Raw genomic sequence first — 16,640 nt, forward strand, 5'->3', positions numbered from 1 at the left:
TGGTGCTCATGGGAGGATCTGTGCCCTTTTGGTCTTACGGCTTGACTCTTGAAAGGGATTGGTTGAGAAGAAAGTTTCTTCTTCATTGGTAATTGCTATCTTGCTTCAGGCTCGGAAATGCTCTATATCCATGGTATATGTGAGGGTGTGGAGGATGTTCAAGGGCAGGTGTTCTGCACACAGGCTATCTTCCTTCTCTGCACAGATCGCTCACATCCTAGCGTTTCTTCAGGCAGGTTTTCAGAAAGGATTGGCATTGGGTTTTCTAAAAGTTCAGGTTGCAGCTTTGGCCTGCTTTAGGGGCCAACTACAGAAGATGTCTCTTGTGGCTCACCCGGATATCATTTAATTCTTGCAGGGAGCGGGCAGCTTGCGGCCTCTCTTTCTTACTCTGTGTCCAGAGTGGAACATTTATTTTTTAATCCTTTGGGCTCTTCAGAAGCCTCTTTTTGAGCCACTCCAGAAGGTCCTTGAAAGATCTTACGCTAAAGATAGCAATCTTGGTGGCTGTTGCATCGGCACGCAGGGTTTAAGAGGTTCAGGCTCTCTGAGTACCTCTTTGCTTTTTGGATGCGGGGGGGTCTCCCTGCACACAGTTCTTTCCTTTCTTCCAAAAGTGGTATCAGCATTTCATCTCAACTAATCTGTAGAGCTTCTGTCGCAGAGAGGATGAAGAGGCTCAGTATTCTTCCTTGAACCTTCTTGATGTGTGTAGTCCTCATTAGATATGTGGAAGTCATGAATGAGATTTGCAAATCGGTCAGACTGTTCTTTTTGGCAAACGGAGGCTTGGCCTCATTGCTTCCAAGCCCACAATTACTAGATGGCTGAAGGAGACTATCATGTCAGCTTATTTGCTTGTGGGGAAGCAGGCTCATTCTACAAGGCATATAGCAACATCCAGGGCAGAAACCATCTCACTGTCTCCAGCAGATATTTGCAAGGTGGCAACATGGTCAACGCTGCATACCTTTGTCAAGCACTACAGGGTGGATGTTGTGGCATGCTCAGAAGTCAGTTTTGGGGCTTTGGTCTTCAGGTGGCAGTGCCAGGATCCCACCCACTCTAGGGATTGCTTACAGGTTCTGGAATAGTGGGAAAGTACATAATAGAAGGAGAAATTAGGTCTTACCTGAATTTTTCTTTGCATTAGTCCTTCCCACTATTCCAGAGTCCCGCCTGATATTTGAGATGTTTAGTCTGTGCAAAGTAATGGATCAAATAATGACTCTCACCTTGTGTGGTGCTTCCTGCATATCTCTTGTTCTCTACAAGTTGTCCAGAGATGAGAGGTCCACACATTTGCTCGTCTGGTTAGTGTTAAGTTATTGAGTTGTTTAAGGTTGTTGTGTTTTTTCTAAGTTTCCTACTTACTGCTTGTCTATGTAAATACTGAGGAACTGGACAGATTTGCCAAGAGAGATGTCTCAGCTCAGTTTTCAGTTCTCTTATCTCCACCTGCTGGTTGAAGGACAGAACTACCCCACAGGTTTTGGAATAGTGGTAAGGACTAATAGAAAGATCATTATCAAGTAAGACCTAATCTCTCCTTATTATCTCAGTGCACAAGGACTTTGTTGTCATACAATTCCTACACTTGTTCCTTGCAAGCATTTTGAAGATTTGGGGGTTTTATTTTCATACAAGCTGTACAATATTTATCAACACAGCAACAACTAGAGGATACTAAAGAAGTTGCATCTTTGGTCTTCCTGGGCTTCCTTTCAAGACATTCTCACTCTGAATTGTGCAGCTCTCTCCACTGCAGACACTGGGAGCCACCTCTTCATCTTTAGAAATGGTCATTGGTTTTACAAAAAATCATGCACAATTTAACTCTGTCACAACAAAGAGATTATGAAATGTGTTCACTGCTATTCTTCCAGGTTTGGAAATGATCTTCAGATTTCTGATAAGTTGTTTGTTTTGGATGCCGGTGCATCGGGGTCTAAAGATATGAAGCTACTCAGGAATCATCTGCAGGAGTTAAGAAGTCAAATAATTGCTGTAAGTAAATTTGGATGATGCACAAGCCAGAATTTAAGAATAGACAAAATTAGCAACTGTCCAGGGAGCCAACATTAGGGATGAAGAAGAGCCTACTTATTTTAGGACTGGGGGGGGGGGGTGGGGACTTCCATCCCTGTTCTTAATTGCAGAAGTTAGGGTGTGTTTGCTTCCCAGATGATATTTATAATAAATATACTGTGTGTTTAAAAAAAAAATTCTGTAACTGTCAAAACTTGATCAGTTTCAATAAAAGTTTAGGCTATGTCATCCTAAATAAATTTGTAATGAGCTTACATTCATACTGATCATCTCCCTAAACATCACTTCATTATCTGGTTCTTTAGCTGTTGCAGTGTTTTCTTCAGTGCAGACTGATTGAGCCCTGCCACTTCCTGACTGGTAATCAGCTGAGCCCGTTTCTTGCAATTTCTTCAAAATATTCTAGGTTTATTCTCTTCCACCTCTTTTCTGGAAACTCTTGCGCCAGTGTGAGAACCATATCTTTTCTCCAGATATATTTTTAGAAAGGATCAGATCCTTCTGGCTGAAAACCGTGGTAACTGTTTTATTTTTAAAGCAAAATGGCGTCTGTGCTTATGATGATGATCGCTAGATGGTGGCTATGTTGTTTAGGTGAGATCGCTGGCAAGTGTAGGCGTATTGCAGATTTATTCAGGATGGTATATCCAAAATGTTATTGAAATTGTTCAAGTTTTGACAGTTATGAAGACACTGTGACAGCTAAAGAACCAGATAGTGAAGTGATGTTGTTTAGGAAGGTGACCAGTATGAATGTAGGCTCATTTGAGCAGCACATTTAAACTGAACCATGTAAACGCCAATGGCTCAATATTCTAAACAACTGGTGGCACCTAGTAATGGGTAAGTGAGCATTGCCTGATCGGGCCATTTTGTCTGGGGCAGGCTAATATGTTGGGGACCATAATGTAGGGTCAAGATGGCCGACTAGTAGGACGCACTGTGGAGAGCTCCGCTGGGAACCCGTCCGTGGTTCGATCCTCCAGCGCTCCCACTGCAGTGCGATCCCCCAGAGAGAACCGGAGATACGGCTCGGCTTGACGCCGCTCAAAGGCCGAGTTCGCTGACCCCAGGAGCCGCGCTGCGAACCCGGATCCGAGGATCGGCTCTCCATCGCTCCCGCTACGGTGTAGGGGCTCAGGGTGTGAGGCGGCCTCGCAGTGCCGGTCGCCGAGTCTGCCGGATCTGTGCGTGCTCGCCCACATCCACCGCGCTCCCCGGCAGGAATTGCCCGGGACCGTCTCAGGCCAGTGCAGCCGACCCAGGTGGATATAACAAGGGAGCGCTCGTCCACCTACCTCGCGGCGCGACCGGCCCTGTGGCCCGATCCCCACACTACCCGACCAGCCACGTGGTCGCGGCCTGCCCCCATCCGCATGGCAGTGAGTGACAATCCTTCGGTCCCTGCGGCGCAGACTTCCATGAGCGCTCAATCTGCTCTGTTGCTCTGAGGGCGGCGAGTGTGGCAGTCCAGCTGCTCCAGCTTGCTCCGATCCGCACGATCCAGCTTCTCCCTGCTTGCCTGCCCCGGTCCATCTACCCCAGCTTGCTCCAGCTTGCCTGATCCTGCTTCTCCCTGGCTGCTCCAGTCCAGCCTGCTCCAGCCTGCCAGATCCTGCCTCTCCCTGCCTGCTCCAGTCCACCAGCTACAGCTTGATCCAGTTTACCTGATCCAACATCCTCCTGCTTGCCCCGGTCCATCTACCCCAGCTTGCTCCAGCTTGCCTGATCCTGCTTCTCCCTGGCTGCTCCAGTCCAGCTTGCTCCAGCCTGCCAGATCCTGCTTCTCCCTGGCTGCTCCAGTCCATCGGCTCCAGCTTGTCCCATCGGCTCCAGCTTGTTCCAGTTCAACTGATCCAGCCTCTTCCTACTTATTCATCTTCTCCACCCTGCCTGATCCTGCTTCTCCCTGGCTGCTCCAGTCCATCGGCTCCAGCTTGTTCCATCGGCTCCAGCTAGTTCCAGTTCATCTGATCCAGCTACTTCCTGCCTGTTCATCTACTCCAGCCTGCCCGATCCTGCTTCTCCCTGGCTGCTCCAGTCCATCGGCTCCAGCTTGTCCCATCGGCTCCAGCTTGTTCCAGTTCAACTGATCCAGCCTCTTCCTACTTATTCATCTTCTCCAGCCTGCCTGATCCTGCTTCTCCCTGGCTGCTCCAGTCCTTCGGCTCCAGCTTGTTCCAGTTCATCTGATCCAGCTACTTCTTGCCTGTTCATCTACTCCAGCCTGCCCGATCCTGCTTCTCCCTGGCTGCTCCAGTCCATCGGCTCCAGCTTGTTCCAGTCCGTCTATTCCAGCTTCCCCCAGCCTCTCCCAGTCCGTCTGCTCCAACTTGTTCCAGTCCCCCTGACCCAGCTTCTCCCTGCTCCCTCCAATCCATCTGCTCCAGCCTGCTTGTTCCAGTCCATCAGCTCCAGGGTGTTCCAGCCTGCCTGACCCAGCTGCTCTAGCATGTTCCAGTCCAGCTGCTCCAACGTGTTCCAGTCTGCCAGACCCTGCATCCCCCTGCTCGCTCCAGTCCATATGCTCCAGCCTGCTTGTTCCAGTCCATATGCTCCAGCCTGCTTGTTCCAGTCCATCTGCTCCACCATGTTTCAACTCGCCTGATCCAGCCCCTAGCCAATCAACCTGTCTGCTAGCCAATCACCTGTTCCTGCCTGCCTGCTAGCCAATCAACCTGCCTGCTCAGCCATTGACTTACCTACCTGCCTGCCAGCTTTTCAGCCATAGACTTACCTAATCGCCAACCCAAAACCTTGCTTCAAGCCCTATCTATCTGCTTAATACTTCAGTCATTACACTCTCACCCATTAACACCTGTTAACTGCTCAACACCTCAGTCACTATATAGTCACCTGCTACACCTCAGTCACTACCTATGGCCCCTGTCCATGTTCTCTTCCTTGCCCTGTCCCTTCCTAATCTTCTTTCCCCCCCACTCCCACTGTCTACCATTAGAACTACCCGCTGCCCTCCCACCCTGCCCGCAACCACAATACCCTATTCACCTCCATCCCTCACCTCACCATCCCTCTTGTCCCCCTCCTCCTTCCTGGCTCTCAACCTTCGGCACTTCCTTCCTGCCATTAACCCATCCCCTTTCCTCCTAAGTACACCCCGTCTTCGTCGCCTTCGTCGCCCAACCTCCCCCACCCTCCTCCGCACTCTCTTGCTCCTCCTCCTGCTATCCGCAGGAGACATTAACCCTAATCCGGGTCCCCCCCACCTGTCCCCATCCTATCCTTGTGAACGATCCCGGGATGTTTCCAATCTCGTCTCTATTCCCCTCCTTCCCCCCTCCTCCCTCCCCTTCTCATGCGCCTTGTGGAATGCCCACTCAGTCTGCAACAAACTGCCTCTCACCCACGATCTCTTTATCTCTCGCTCCCTTCAACTGCTCGCCCTAACCGAAACCTGGATCTCCCCGGAAGACTCTGCCTCAGTTGCAGCTCTCTGCCATGGAGGCTATCTCTTCTCCCACACGCCCCGCCCAATCGGCCGCGGCGGAGGCGTTGGGCTACTACTATCACCCTCCTGTAGTTTCCAACCCCTCCACCTACCGCAATCTCACTGCTTCCCATCCTTTGAAGTCCATTCCATCCGGCTATTCTACCCGCTACCACTCAGAGTGGCAGTCATTTACCGCCCCCCGGATAAATCCTTCCCTTCCTTCCTTACCGACTTTGATGCTTGGCTCTCTGTCTTTCTTGACCCCTCATCTCCGTCCCTCATTCTCGGAGACTTTAACGTACATGCTGATGACCTATCCGACCCCCATACTTCTAAGTTCCTCACCCTAACATCCTCCTTCAACCTCCAGCTGTGCTCCACCACCCCTACTCACCGTGACGGACATTGTCTTGACCTCGTCCTCTCCTCCTCCGGCTCACCCTCCAATTTCCATGTCTCAGCTCTTCCTCTCTCCGACCATCACCTGATCACATTCACACTTCTTCACCCCCCCCCCTCCACCCCGTCCAACTTTAACCACCACCTCCAGGAACCTCCAGGCTATTGACCCCTCCACCCTATCATCTACTATCTCTAATCTCCTCCCCTCCATCACGTCCCTCGTAACTGTCGACATAGCGGTCTCCGCTTACAATACCGCTCTCTCCTCTGCTTTGGACACCCTCGCGCCATCCATCTCCCATCCCACAAAGCGCACCAATCCCCAGCCCTGGCTGACTTCTTGCATCCGTTACCTTCGCTCCTGCACCCGATCCGCTGAGCGCCTCTGGAGGAAATCTCGTACCCTTTCAGACTTCCTCCACTACAAATTCATGCTATCCTCCCTCCACTCCTCCCTATTCCGTGCAAAACAGGACTACTACACCCAATTGACCAATTCTCTCAGCTCCAACCCTCGTCGTCTCTTCACCACCCTTAACTCCCTCCTAAAAGTGCCCCCCGCTCCTACTCCCCCTTCTCTCTCTCCTCAATCACTGGCCGACTACTTCTGCGACAAAGTGCAAAAGATCAACCTTGAGTTCACGACCAAACCTCCACCTCCCCTTCACCCTTTAACCCTCTCCCTCAACCAACCTACCCAGGTCTCCTTCTCCTCCTTTCCTGAGATCACCGAGGATGAAACTTCCCGCCTTCTTTCCTCCTCGAAATGCACCACCTGTTCCTCTGATCCCATCCCCACCAACCTACTCAACACTATCTCCCATACTGTCACCCCCGCCATCTGTCGCATCCTCAACCTCTCTCTCTCCACGGCAACTGTCCCTGACACCTTCAAACACGCTGTTGTCACACCTCTCCTAAAAAAACCTTCACTTGACCCTACCTGCCCCTCTAACTACCGCCCCATCTCTCTTTTACCCTTCCTTTCCAAATTACTTGAGCGCGCCGTTCACAGCCGCTGCCTTGATTTTCTCTCCTCTCATGACATCCTCGATCCACTTCAATCCGGTTTTCGCCCTCTGCACTCGACAGAAACAGCACTCTCTAAAGTTTGCAATGACCTGCTCCTGGCCAAATCCAGAGGTCATTACTCCATCCTCATTCTCCTCGATCTTTCCGCCGCGTTTGACACTGTCAACCATGATTTACTTCTTGCCACGCTATCCTCTTTTGGATTCCAAGGCCCTGTCCTCTCCTGGTTCTCCTCTTATCTCTCCCACCGCACCTTCAGGGTACACTCCCATGGATCTTCCTCCACTCCCATCCCACTATCTGTTGGAGTTCCCCAGGGATCTGTCCTTGGACCCCTTCTCTTCTCAATCTACACCTCTTCCCTGGGCTCGCTGATCTCGTCTCATGGTTTCCAGTATCATCTTTATGCTGATGACACTCAGCTATACCTCTCCACACCTGACATCACCGCGGTGACCCAGGCCAAGATATCGGCCTGTTTATCCGACATCGCGGCATGGATGTCCAACCGCCACCTGAAGCTGAACATGTCCAAGACCGAGCTCCTCGTCTTTCCTCCCAAACCCACTTCTCCTCTTCCTCCACTCTCTATCTCTGTTGACAACACCCTCATCCTCCCCGTCCCATCTGCCCGCAACCTCGGAGTCATCTTCGACTCCTCCCTCTCCTTCTCTGCGCATATCCAACAGACTGCCAACACCTGTCGCTTCTTCCTCTTCAACATCAGTAAAATTCGCCCTTTCCTCTCTGAGCACACCACCAGAACTCTCGTCCACGCTCTCATTACCTCTCGCCTTGATTACTGCAACTTACTCCTCACCGGCCTCCCACTCAGCCATCTATTCCCCCTTCAATCAGTTCAGTACGCTGCTGCACGTCTTATATTCCGCCAAAACCGATATACTCATATCACCCCTCTCCTCAAATCACTTCATTGGCTTCCAATCAGATATCGCATACAATTCAAGCTCCTCCTCCTTACCTACAAGTGCACTCAGTCTGCGGCTCCTCACTATCTCTCCACCCTCATCTCCCCCTATGTTCCCGCCCGTAACCTCCGCTCACAGGACAAAGCCCTTCTCTCAGTACCCTTCTCCACCACTGCCAACTCCAGGCTCCGCTCATTCTGCCTTGCTTCACCCTATGCCTGGAACAATCTTCCTTTACCCATACGCCATGCCCCCTCCCTACCCATCTTCAAATCTCTGCTTAAAACTCACCTCTTCTATGCTGCCTTCGGCGCCTAACCGCTCGAGATAGATAGAATGCCCCAATCTATCCACTCTATCAGATTAACTGTCCACTCATCCTCTAGATTGTTCACTTGTCTTTAGATTGTTCTCTTGTCTTTTAGATTGTAAGCTCTTTGAGCAGGGACCGTCCTTCTATGTTTAAATTGTACAGCGCTGTGTAACCCTAGTAGCACTTTAGAAATGCTAGTTAGTAGTAGTAGTAGTAGGGGACCATAATGTGGGCAAGCCAATTTGTCAGAGACTAGTAAGTTTGAAGCTTTTTTGATAGGGTTTTTTTTTGTCGGGGCTGTTTTTGACAGGGCTATTGACTCTGTACCTACAAGTCCCTACATGCAATGGGGTGAACCCAGGACTGGATCAACCCTGTCCTGCAAATCTGGATCCAGTTGGCAGCCTTAGGTAGCTGGGATGTCTAGACTGAGAACAAAGATCATTTGCTAACTGTACTGCAGTAAAAGGTTGGGTGGCTGGAAATAAAGCACTGAGTTTTAAAATAATTCTGTGGCTTTTGCTATAGAGTTGTCCTCCCATGACGCCTCTGTGTGAAAAAATCATCTCTACTCTTCCATCATGGAGGAAACAGAATGGGCCCAACCAGCTGATGTCACTGCAGCAGTTTGCATATGATGTGCAGGAACAGCTGAATCCACTGGCACGTGAAGAAGACCTCAGGTGTATTGCCCAGCAGTTGCACAGCATGGGAGAGGTAAGTGAAATGCCTTCAAACAAATGTAGGATCCACAGCCTGATCTCTCGTTTTAGAGTAGGACCTAAAATGGAATCTGCACACTTGCTTTTCCACAAGCGATGATGTATGCTCTCCTATCTAACATCAGGCTTTCTGTATTGTCTTTGGTTTAGAAGTAAAGCAACACCATATGAGTAGTGATTCATGCTTTTAGGAGGCGGTGTTTAAAGATCTTTAGGGCTGATAAGCTATCCTCTTCCAATTTCAATAGGCATCTTTATGTGATGTAAAGCAAGAATGCCTTTAGTACAGATTATGTCCACCCATCTGTCTTAGTATCAGCAGACAAACCAGGCAATAGAATGAGCCAGTATTTGAGAGGTTACACCTGGAAACTGAGTAGTGGTGATTTGAAATCTTTGTTGAGAAATTTCAGTTTTGCTTTGCTTTCATGCATTCCAGATTCAGCAGTGTGCACTAGTAGGTTCTTGGATGTACTGTAACACTTTTGTTTTTATTTATTGAGATTTTTTTAACCATCTTTATGAAGAGATTCACCCAAGATGGTGGTACAATAGGTACAGTTTAACATAATTTACAATATTAACAGAATAAAAATAGTAAAATGACCAGACATAAGCATAAGTACAATCAATGAGGTAAAATTGGAAACATCAAATTGAAACCTGGTAGTAGAACTAAAATCTAACAGTATCAGAAATATACACATTTAACAGCATTATAAAACAATCATGTACTAACATTTAACATATTTCTGTTATAATATAAATGATACTGTAACAGACAGCATGGAAGAACATTTGAATGATGTAGGTATAATACAATGTCAGCATAATACTAATGAAACACCTAATAAGCACACATTAGAACTATAAAGTCAGGATCAAGCCAGAAATGTAGTTAGTAACTTAGAGTCCAGCACCCCTGCATGTGAAAAGAATTTGTTTCTTTAAGGATAGATGGAGATAAATTCAGCAGATAGGAGAGATATTAAGAGGGAAGTACAGGTAAAAAAAAGTAATTACAAGCTCTGCAAGCCTTCTGGCAGGCACAAATCCAAGTAATAGTGTTCTCCTGGTAAATCCTGAACCAAGATCTACAGACACGCCAGATACAATTGAGCCAAATTGATTACCTAGAAATCACATGCACTCTACAATGGAATGCAGGTACAAAATAGTTCTGATAAAAAAAAAAAAGTAGCACCATTAAACAAATTTCAGCAAGAACAATTATAACTTACAAGCAGTTAGGAAGTTGTAATAGGCAGGCTGTGCACAATCACTGGCCTGACCTCTAATTCACAGATTTTTTTTCTCTATTGTATAATTATTAATGTATTCTTAAAACGTATTTAAGATGTGGTCGATGAATGTATGAGTCAGAGAAACAGCAAAATCTTTACATTTAATCTGTATAATGTTTACTTTTTTTTTCCTCATTCTTAAATGCGCAGATTAACATCATGCAGAGTGAAACTGTCCAAGATGTTGTGCTCCTGGATCCTCGTTGGCTCTGTTCTAATGTCCTTGGAAGACTTCTGTCTGTGGAGAGCCCCAAAGCCATACATCACTACCGGGGTCGCTATACGATGGAGGATATCCAACGACTGGTTCCAGACAGTGATGTAGAAGAGCTGGTACAGATTTTGGATGCTATGGACATCTGTGCCCGAGATCTTAGCAGTGGGATGATGGTGGATATTCCTGCCTTGATCAAAACAGACAACCTGCACAGGTCTTGGACAGATGAAGAGGAAGAGGTGATGATTTATGGAGGTGTCAGGATTGTTCCAGTTGAGCACCTTGCCCCATTCCCGTGCGGCATTTTCCACAAAGTCCAAGTGAACCTTTGCAGGTGGATCCATCAGCTGAATGGTGAGAACGATGCAGACATCCGCCTATGGGTAAATGGATCTAAAATTGCAAACCGGGGAACTGAGGTATTAGTGTTGCTGGTCAACCATGGTCAGGGTATTGAGGTCCAAGTTCGAGGACTAGAGACTGAGAAAATTAAGTGCTGTTTTTTACTTGATTCTGTATGTAGCATTGTTGATAATTTATTTGCCACAACTTTGCCAGGGCTTCTAACTGTGAAACATTACCTCAGCCCTCAGCAGCTGAGGGAGCATCATGAACCAGTAATGGTTTATCAGCCTAGAGACTTCTTCCGTGCACAAGCTCAAAGGGAAACCTCCCTGACGAACACCATGGCTGGATACAAAGAGAGTTTCAGCAGCATCCTCTGTTTTGGGTGCCTGGATATCTATACCCAAGGAAGCTTAGGAATGGATGTTCATATATCGGAACTTACTCTCCTGACACGAAGGAAATTAAGTCGCCTGTTGGACCCCCCTGACCCCATGGGCAAGGATTGGTGCCTTCTTGCTATGAATCTGGGCCTTCCTGATCTTGTTGCAAAATATAATTCAAATGGTGAGGCTCAGAAGGATTTTCTTATAAGTCCAGTCAGTGTGCTGCTACAGGAATGGGGCTCTTCCCCAGATAGCACAGTAGTACTTTTAATGTCCAAGCTGAGGGAGCTTGGGCGCAGGGATGCAGCAGACTTCATACTGAGAGGCTTGCCTGTCTTTAGAGTAAACTTGGATGCTAATCTCCAGGAGGCATATGCGTCGAACTGCAATAATGGAACATCCTATAATTCCATTAGTTCCGTGGTGTCGCGGTGAGCACAGCATTCCATGTGGACAGATATTGTCTTGTATGCTGCTTAAGGACGACCTTAAAAATGTAGAAAAAAAACAAATATAGTTTATAAAAGTGACACATGAGAACTCGTGCATTAATTTATAAAGCTTCTGAAAGTAAGGGATTTCCACCCACAGCCACACTCTGGTTTTATCTGAAGAATCTTTCTACTTTTAACTGTGAAATGTTGCTTTTCTTATTTTTAAGCTGTTGAAAGGCTGGCATACTTTCTCCATTTTTCAAAACTGTTTCTCATATATGAAATGTGCTGCTTAATACTGCCACTGGAGAGCTCTGCCTGCCTCTGAAATAATGTATTATTCATATAACATTTTTAGTAACTTCAGTTCTTCTCAAAAGGGAACTGCCTCTGTCTGAATTGTGTGTTACACAGTCGTGTTTTTCACCTTATCCTTTTTGCTTAGCTTTCATATGTTTTGTATTTGGTGAGGGAAGGGGAAGCAACACCATCTTGGAAGAATTTAATGCTATGTTTATATTTTGAATGGAAACGGTAAGAGTGCTTTTGTTAAAGAGCTTTGTTCAAGTATCTTGAGGCTGTTACAGCAGTTCCCATAAAAGAAAGCTACCTCTGTCACAGTCTGCACACCTATACATTGCAAACAGTATGGACATCCTGTGTCTCTTTGCTCTTTTGACACACTCACTTAAAGGAACAGTTTCCTAAAAACAGACAAAGTTATTTTCTATTGGGGGGGGGAGGTAGCATCTAAATTGGATTTTTGTTGAGGGACCTGGTGTTTCTTGTATTTTTCACTGTTTTCTGTTCTGCTACATTTAGGCCAGATTTCATTTTCAGGAATAGTTCTTGTTGAGTGGCAGTGGGAGGAGGGGCGCTCGGTGCTAATTTGGTCCCTTCTGATGATACAGCAAAACTAGGAGGGTATTGTTTAACCATTCCTTCCCATCCCTGTTGGAAATAGAGTGGAAGCATTTATAACATCATATTTCAGCTTTTTCCTCTATTTCATGTTTTATTGTAAAGAACATTCTTTTTATTCTCACTGTTTGAACCTTTTCCATCTCCATCCCTGCTCCAAATCAATTACTATCATTCTGCCCTTCTTCCACCTGTCTCCCAGCATTGAGCTATGTGACCATAGTGGATCCCAACTCTGGAAGTTCTTTGAAAACTTAAGCGGCCTTTCTCTCATGTCCATTTCATTCTTCTTGGGGGGGTTGGGTTTTTTGTTTTTTTTTTTAAATCAACAAAACCTTTGCAACTCAGAGCTACAACAAGAATGTTTTGAGATCCTGAAGGGATGAAAAGAAGAAATTAGATCTTTGTACTCTGTTCCCCTCTGCTCCCCCCTCCCCTTCCCAGTGTGTTCAAAACTGTGTACTGGAATTTTTCTGCTGTTGCATTTGAACTGTAACATAAAATTCCTTCTAACTCTGAAGCATGTTTATTGCTTACTGTCATCTCAGGTACAGGTTCTCGCAATTGCAGAGCAAATCAACAAGCAAATATGAAATTAAAATAGGACTTAATGACTATCACTTGTTTTCTGCAGAGCAGATGGCATTTCGTATGTTAAAGTCAGCATTGGGGGAAATTTTCTTTTACATAGAGGTATAGTATAATAAATGGAAGCAATGTTTCTTGCATTCATTTTTAATATGTGATTATAATTTAAAATTGAGGGACAATGCCCCATTTTTTTGTCCTTAAAGAGCATGTTTGACTGGTACTATATATTTAATGCTGGTAATTGAAGGGCTTATTTCCAAAACCTGCGAAGTCCAATGCAACTAATATGGACAGAGAGTTTTGGAAATAAGCCCTTCCATATTTTTCTTAATCTTTAAATTGTAAGTCTTATTTTTTTTTTGCCATTTTTTAAAAAGAAATAAATAAGTTGTCCTAGCTGCATTGTGTAGGTGTTTTATTTGAGAAGTCGTTGCTATGCTCACCTGAAGTTGTATTTTCATTTCCTGTTTATTTGAAAACTTGCAGTTCCCCTTAAGTATCAAAGCAGTTTACAATTAAAAGACCTTCAGACATTGAAGGCACTTATTCTTTCATGCAAAATTACATGGAGTTCTATTCTTTTCTGTATTTAAATATTTTGCTGTTTGTTTTACACTTCCACTTTGTTTTTAGGCTGCTTGTATCCCCTCCCAAATTAGCATAAACCAGCCATTCTCAACTGGGAGGAGTAAAAGAAACTAAAACTACAAGATAATGAGAGAGGCAATTTTTTTTTTATTATTTACCAAGAGTAATTTACAATTACAAATGCTAGTTTCTCATGGGGAGCGCGGGGGACCCAAACATATGGTGTACCTCCTCCTCTCCCCAAAGTAATGCTCTGATACAGCTGTTTTTATACCTTTTGTGTTAAGCAAGGCTCTAGCACTTTCTGAGAAATCATTCTGTCTTCTATTCACGCCATCTATCCCACGTCACTAAATCTCACATTCTTCTGTTCATCCATAATTGCACCTTTCCCAGGCCTGTTGGCACATAGGAATGTCTTATCAGATCATAAGTTCCTGGGCCTCACGATTTATGGCCTTTGCCCCTTTTGGCTCTAGGGTGGACAACTAAGTTTATAGTGTTTACTTAGGTGCTAGCAGACCATGAGCTCTGATTCAGTAAAGAGGTCAAGTAAGACAGCCTATATGCTCTGTTGAGCCTTAGCTTTTACAGGTCTTAATCATGGTTCATATTTCATAGTTCATAACTAGCACTATAGAAATAATAAGTAGTAGTAATAGTAGTACCCATAATATACAACTTGCACAGTGAAAGTAAAATGTGCTAAAATTGATTTATGATTTGGATTTTATTTCCTTCTATAAAAACAGTGGCCCTGACAGCATGAACATCAAGAAGGAATGTGAAAGGTTCAGTGCCACAGGGTGCTTCATTGAAGGGGATATAAACTTAAGTTGTTAAATGATGTGTAGGGTAGAGAATGACAAAGGGACTGGGACCTGCCCTAACTGCAGGGACAGAGCCTGCGGGGACAAGGACAGTCTTTGTCCCCATGTCATTCTCTACTTTGAAGGCCGTTAATGAATTGGACAGTTATTTGGAAAAACAAGCAAAAGTGTTGGCCACAACTGGCAAAATTTGCACAGGGGATCCTGTGCATTCCTTCTACCTGCACATCTTCTGAGAAGATGTTTTCTTTTGCAGGAAGGACTGTGGAAGGCAGGAAACCTAGACTGGATCCTGAAATTGTTGATGATTTATTATTCATCCACAGATTGAAAAATCATAACAGTGCTTCATAGGGCATATTTCTCCCCTGCTAGGGCATTCATAATGGGTTATATTTTGTACCCCTGGGCATTTCAACAGGGGTGGAGTAGGGTTCCTTGGGGTAGTAGAAGTCAACTATTGTTGGGGTTGGAAGGCTTGAGGGTGGTGGTGGGGGGCTTGTTACAGTTGCTCATTGTTAATATTTGTGATTTATAAACAGTTGCACAGAATATTGTTCCTTATTATACTTTTAATAAAAAAAGTTTTAAATATAAAATCATAAGTGTTTGAGGTTTCTGCAGATGAGGACAGGGCCGGGGACAGAGTCCACAAGGATGGGTTGGGGACAAACTTCGTCTGTGTGTCATTCTCTAGTGTAGGGTTAGAGTTGTTTGCTGCTTGCTTGTCAAAGGCAGTGGAGAGGGCTTATAAGAAAAGGGATACTTGCCACTGTTTTGGCACAGGAGACCAAACATCTGTAGCTAGGATGCCAGCCTCTGGCACAAAACAACAATATATTCTAGTGTGGTGATCTTCTGGTGTACTTAACCCATCAGTAGCTCTCAGTTTGGCCCTCAGCTATGTGAGGCCTTAAGTAGCCACTGTTTTCAAGTGAACTTGGCAGGGCTGGCTCTTCCATTAAGCAAACTAGTAAGTCACCTAGGGCTAGGAGATTTAATTGACAGGAGACGGCACCGTGTAACAAGGCTGAAGCTCGTTGCTGCCATCTTGATACTCAAAACAAAGCAAACTATTGGTCCACACTAAGCCACATATAGACAGTCCTTATTTCTAATAAGCGTTTGCTATTATTTTGGGTGACTCAATATGGTGACAAGCTCTGCCTACTGGCTTCAGGCCAAATAATGGGCCAAGCATGCTTCGGCCGTCTCCTGTCAGACCTCCTTGGGCTAGGGTTACCAGCTATTTTATCCTAGAAGAAAAGGAGGAAAGAGAACCAGAGGGTGGTGGTGGTAGTGGGGAAGATCGGATAGACCGCATGTGCCATGCTGCTGTGGAGAGATAGGAGCAGTATGAGAATTTCTGTAAAACTACTTCATAATTTTTTTATTACAGAAAACTGCAGCTAAATTGATTTTTAGATCCAATAAATTTGATAGAGCTACTACACCTTTGTTGATTCAATTGCATTGGTTGCCTTTTCAGTCATGCGTTGTTTGCCTCATCTATGAAATATTGAGGGGTTTTGGTTCTGTTCTATTAGTTTTATATTCCAACAGTATTCACAGTGGTTTACAATTCAAAAAGAAAACTCTAACATTAGAGAGAATAACAAATTGAAATACATATAAATTAAAAAGGAAAAAACAGAAAACATTAAACAGAATCAAGCTACAAATTATTGCTCAAATAAGCAAGTTTTCAGGATTTTCTTAAAATTAAGAAGGCATGTATTTTGAGTTCAGAGGTAATATATTCCACAGCCTAGCCCCAGAGAAGGGGAAAGAACTCATAAATAGACTTCAAACGGACATTTTTTATAGAATCTTAAACTTCTGTTGAGAGATGAGAACACAAGCAATTTGCCTGACCCTTCTGAGTTGTGTCAGAGGAGACAATGAAGCACGCTCACCTTCACAACTGTCTTTCTAAAGACCTCCTTTTGTTGAGGATTTGCCTTCATCAAATAGTGCTCAAAGGCATTTGGCATAAAGACTCCTGATGCAGGCCTAACGGCCGAAACACGACGTTGTGTCGAGTCTTTACACCTCAATAAACATTTTTATTATTATATATCCTTTCAGTCTTTGGAATCCTTGGTCGTCCTTCCACTTTTATTTCA

General features: G+C 45.2%; 1 protein-coding gene across 1 annotated transcript in view; it reads left to right on the top strand.

The window, feature by feature from the left end:
- DAPK1 (death associated protein kinase 1) overlaps positions 1–13,759 on the top strand; it is a 314,806-nt gene extending 301,047 nt beyond the window's left edge. Inside the window, 3 exon segments of the mRNA XM_030193688.1 lie at positions 1,887–2,007; positions 8,705–8,893; positions 10,353–13,759. Coding sequence (XP_030049548.1) covers positions 1,887–2,007; positions 8,705–8,893; positions 10,353–11,585 — 1,543 coding nt within the window. The 3' untranslated portion in view covers positions 11,586–13,759.
- The last annotated feature ends 2,881 nt before the right edge of the window (positions 13,760–16,640 follow it).

Source organism: Microcaecilia unicolor, chromosome 2 (assembly GCF_901765095.1).
Source record: "Microcaecilia unicolor chromosome 2, aMicUni1.1, whole genome shotgun sequence".
NCBI lineage: Eukaryota > Metazoa > Chordata > Amphibia > Gymnophiona > Siphonopidae > Microcaecilia > Microcaecilia unicolor.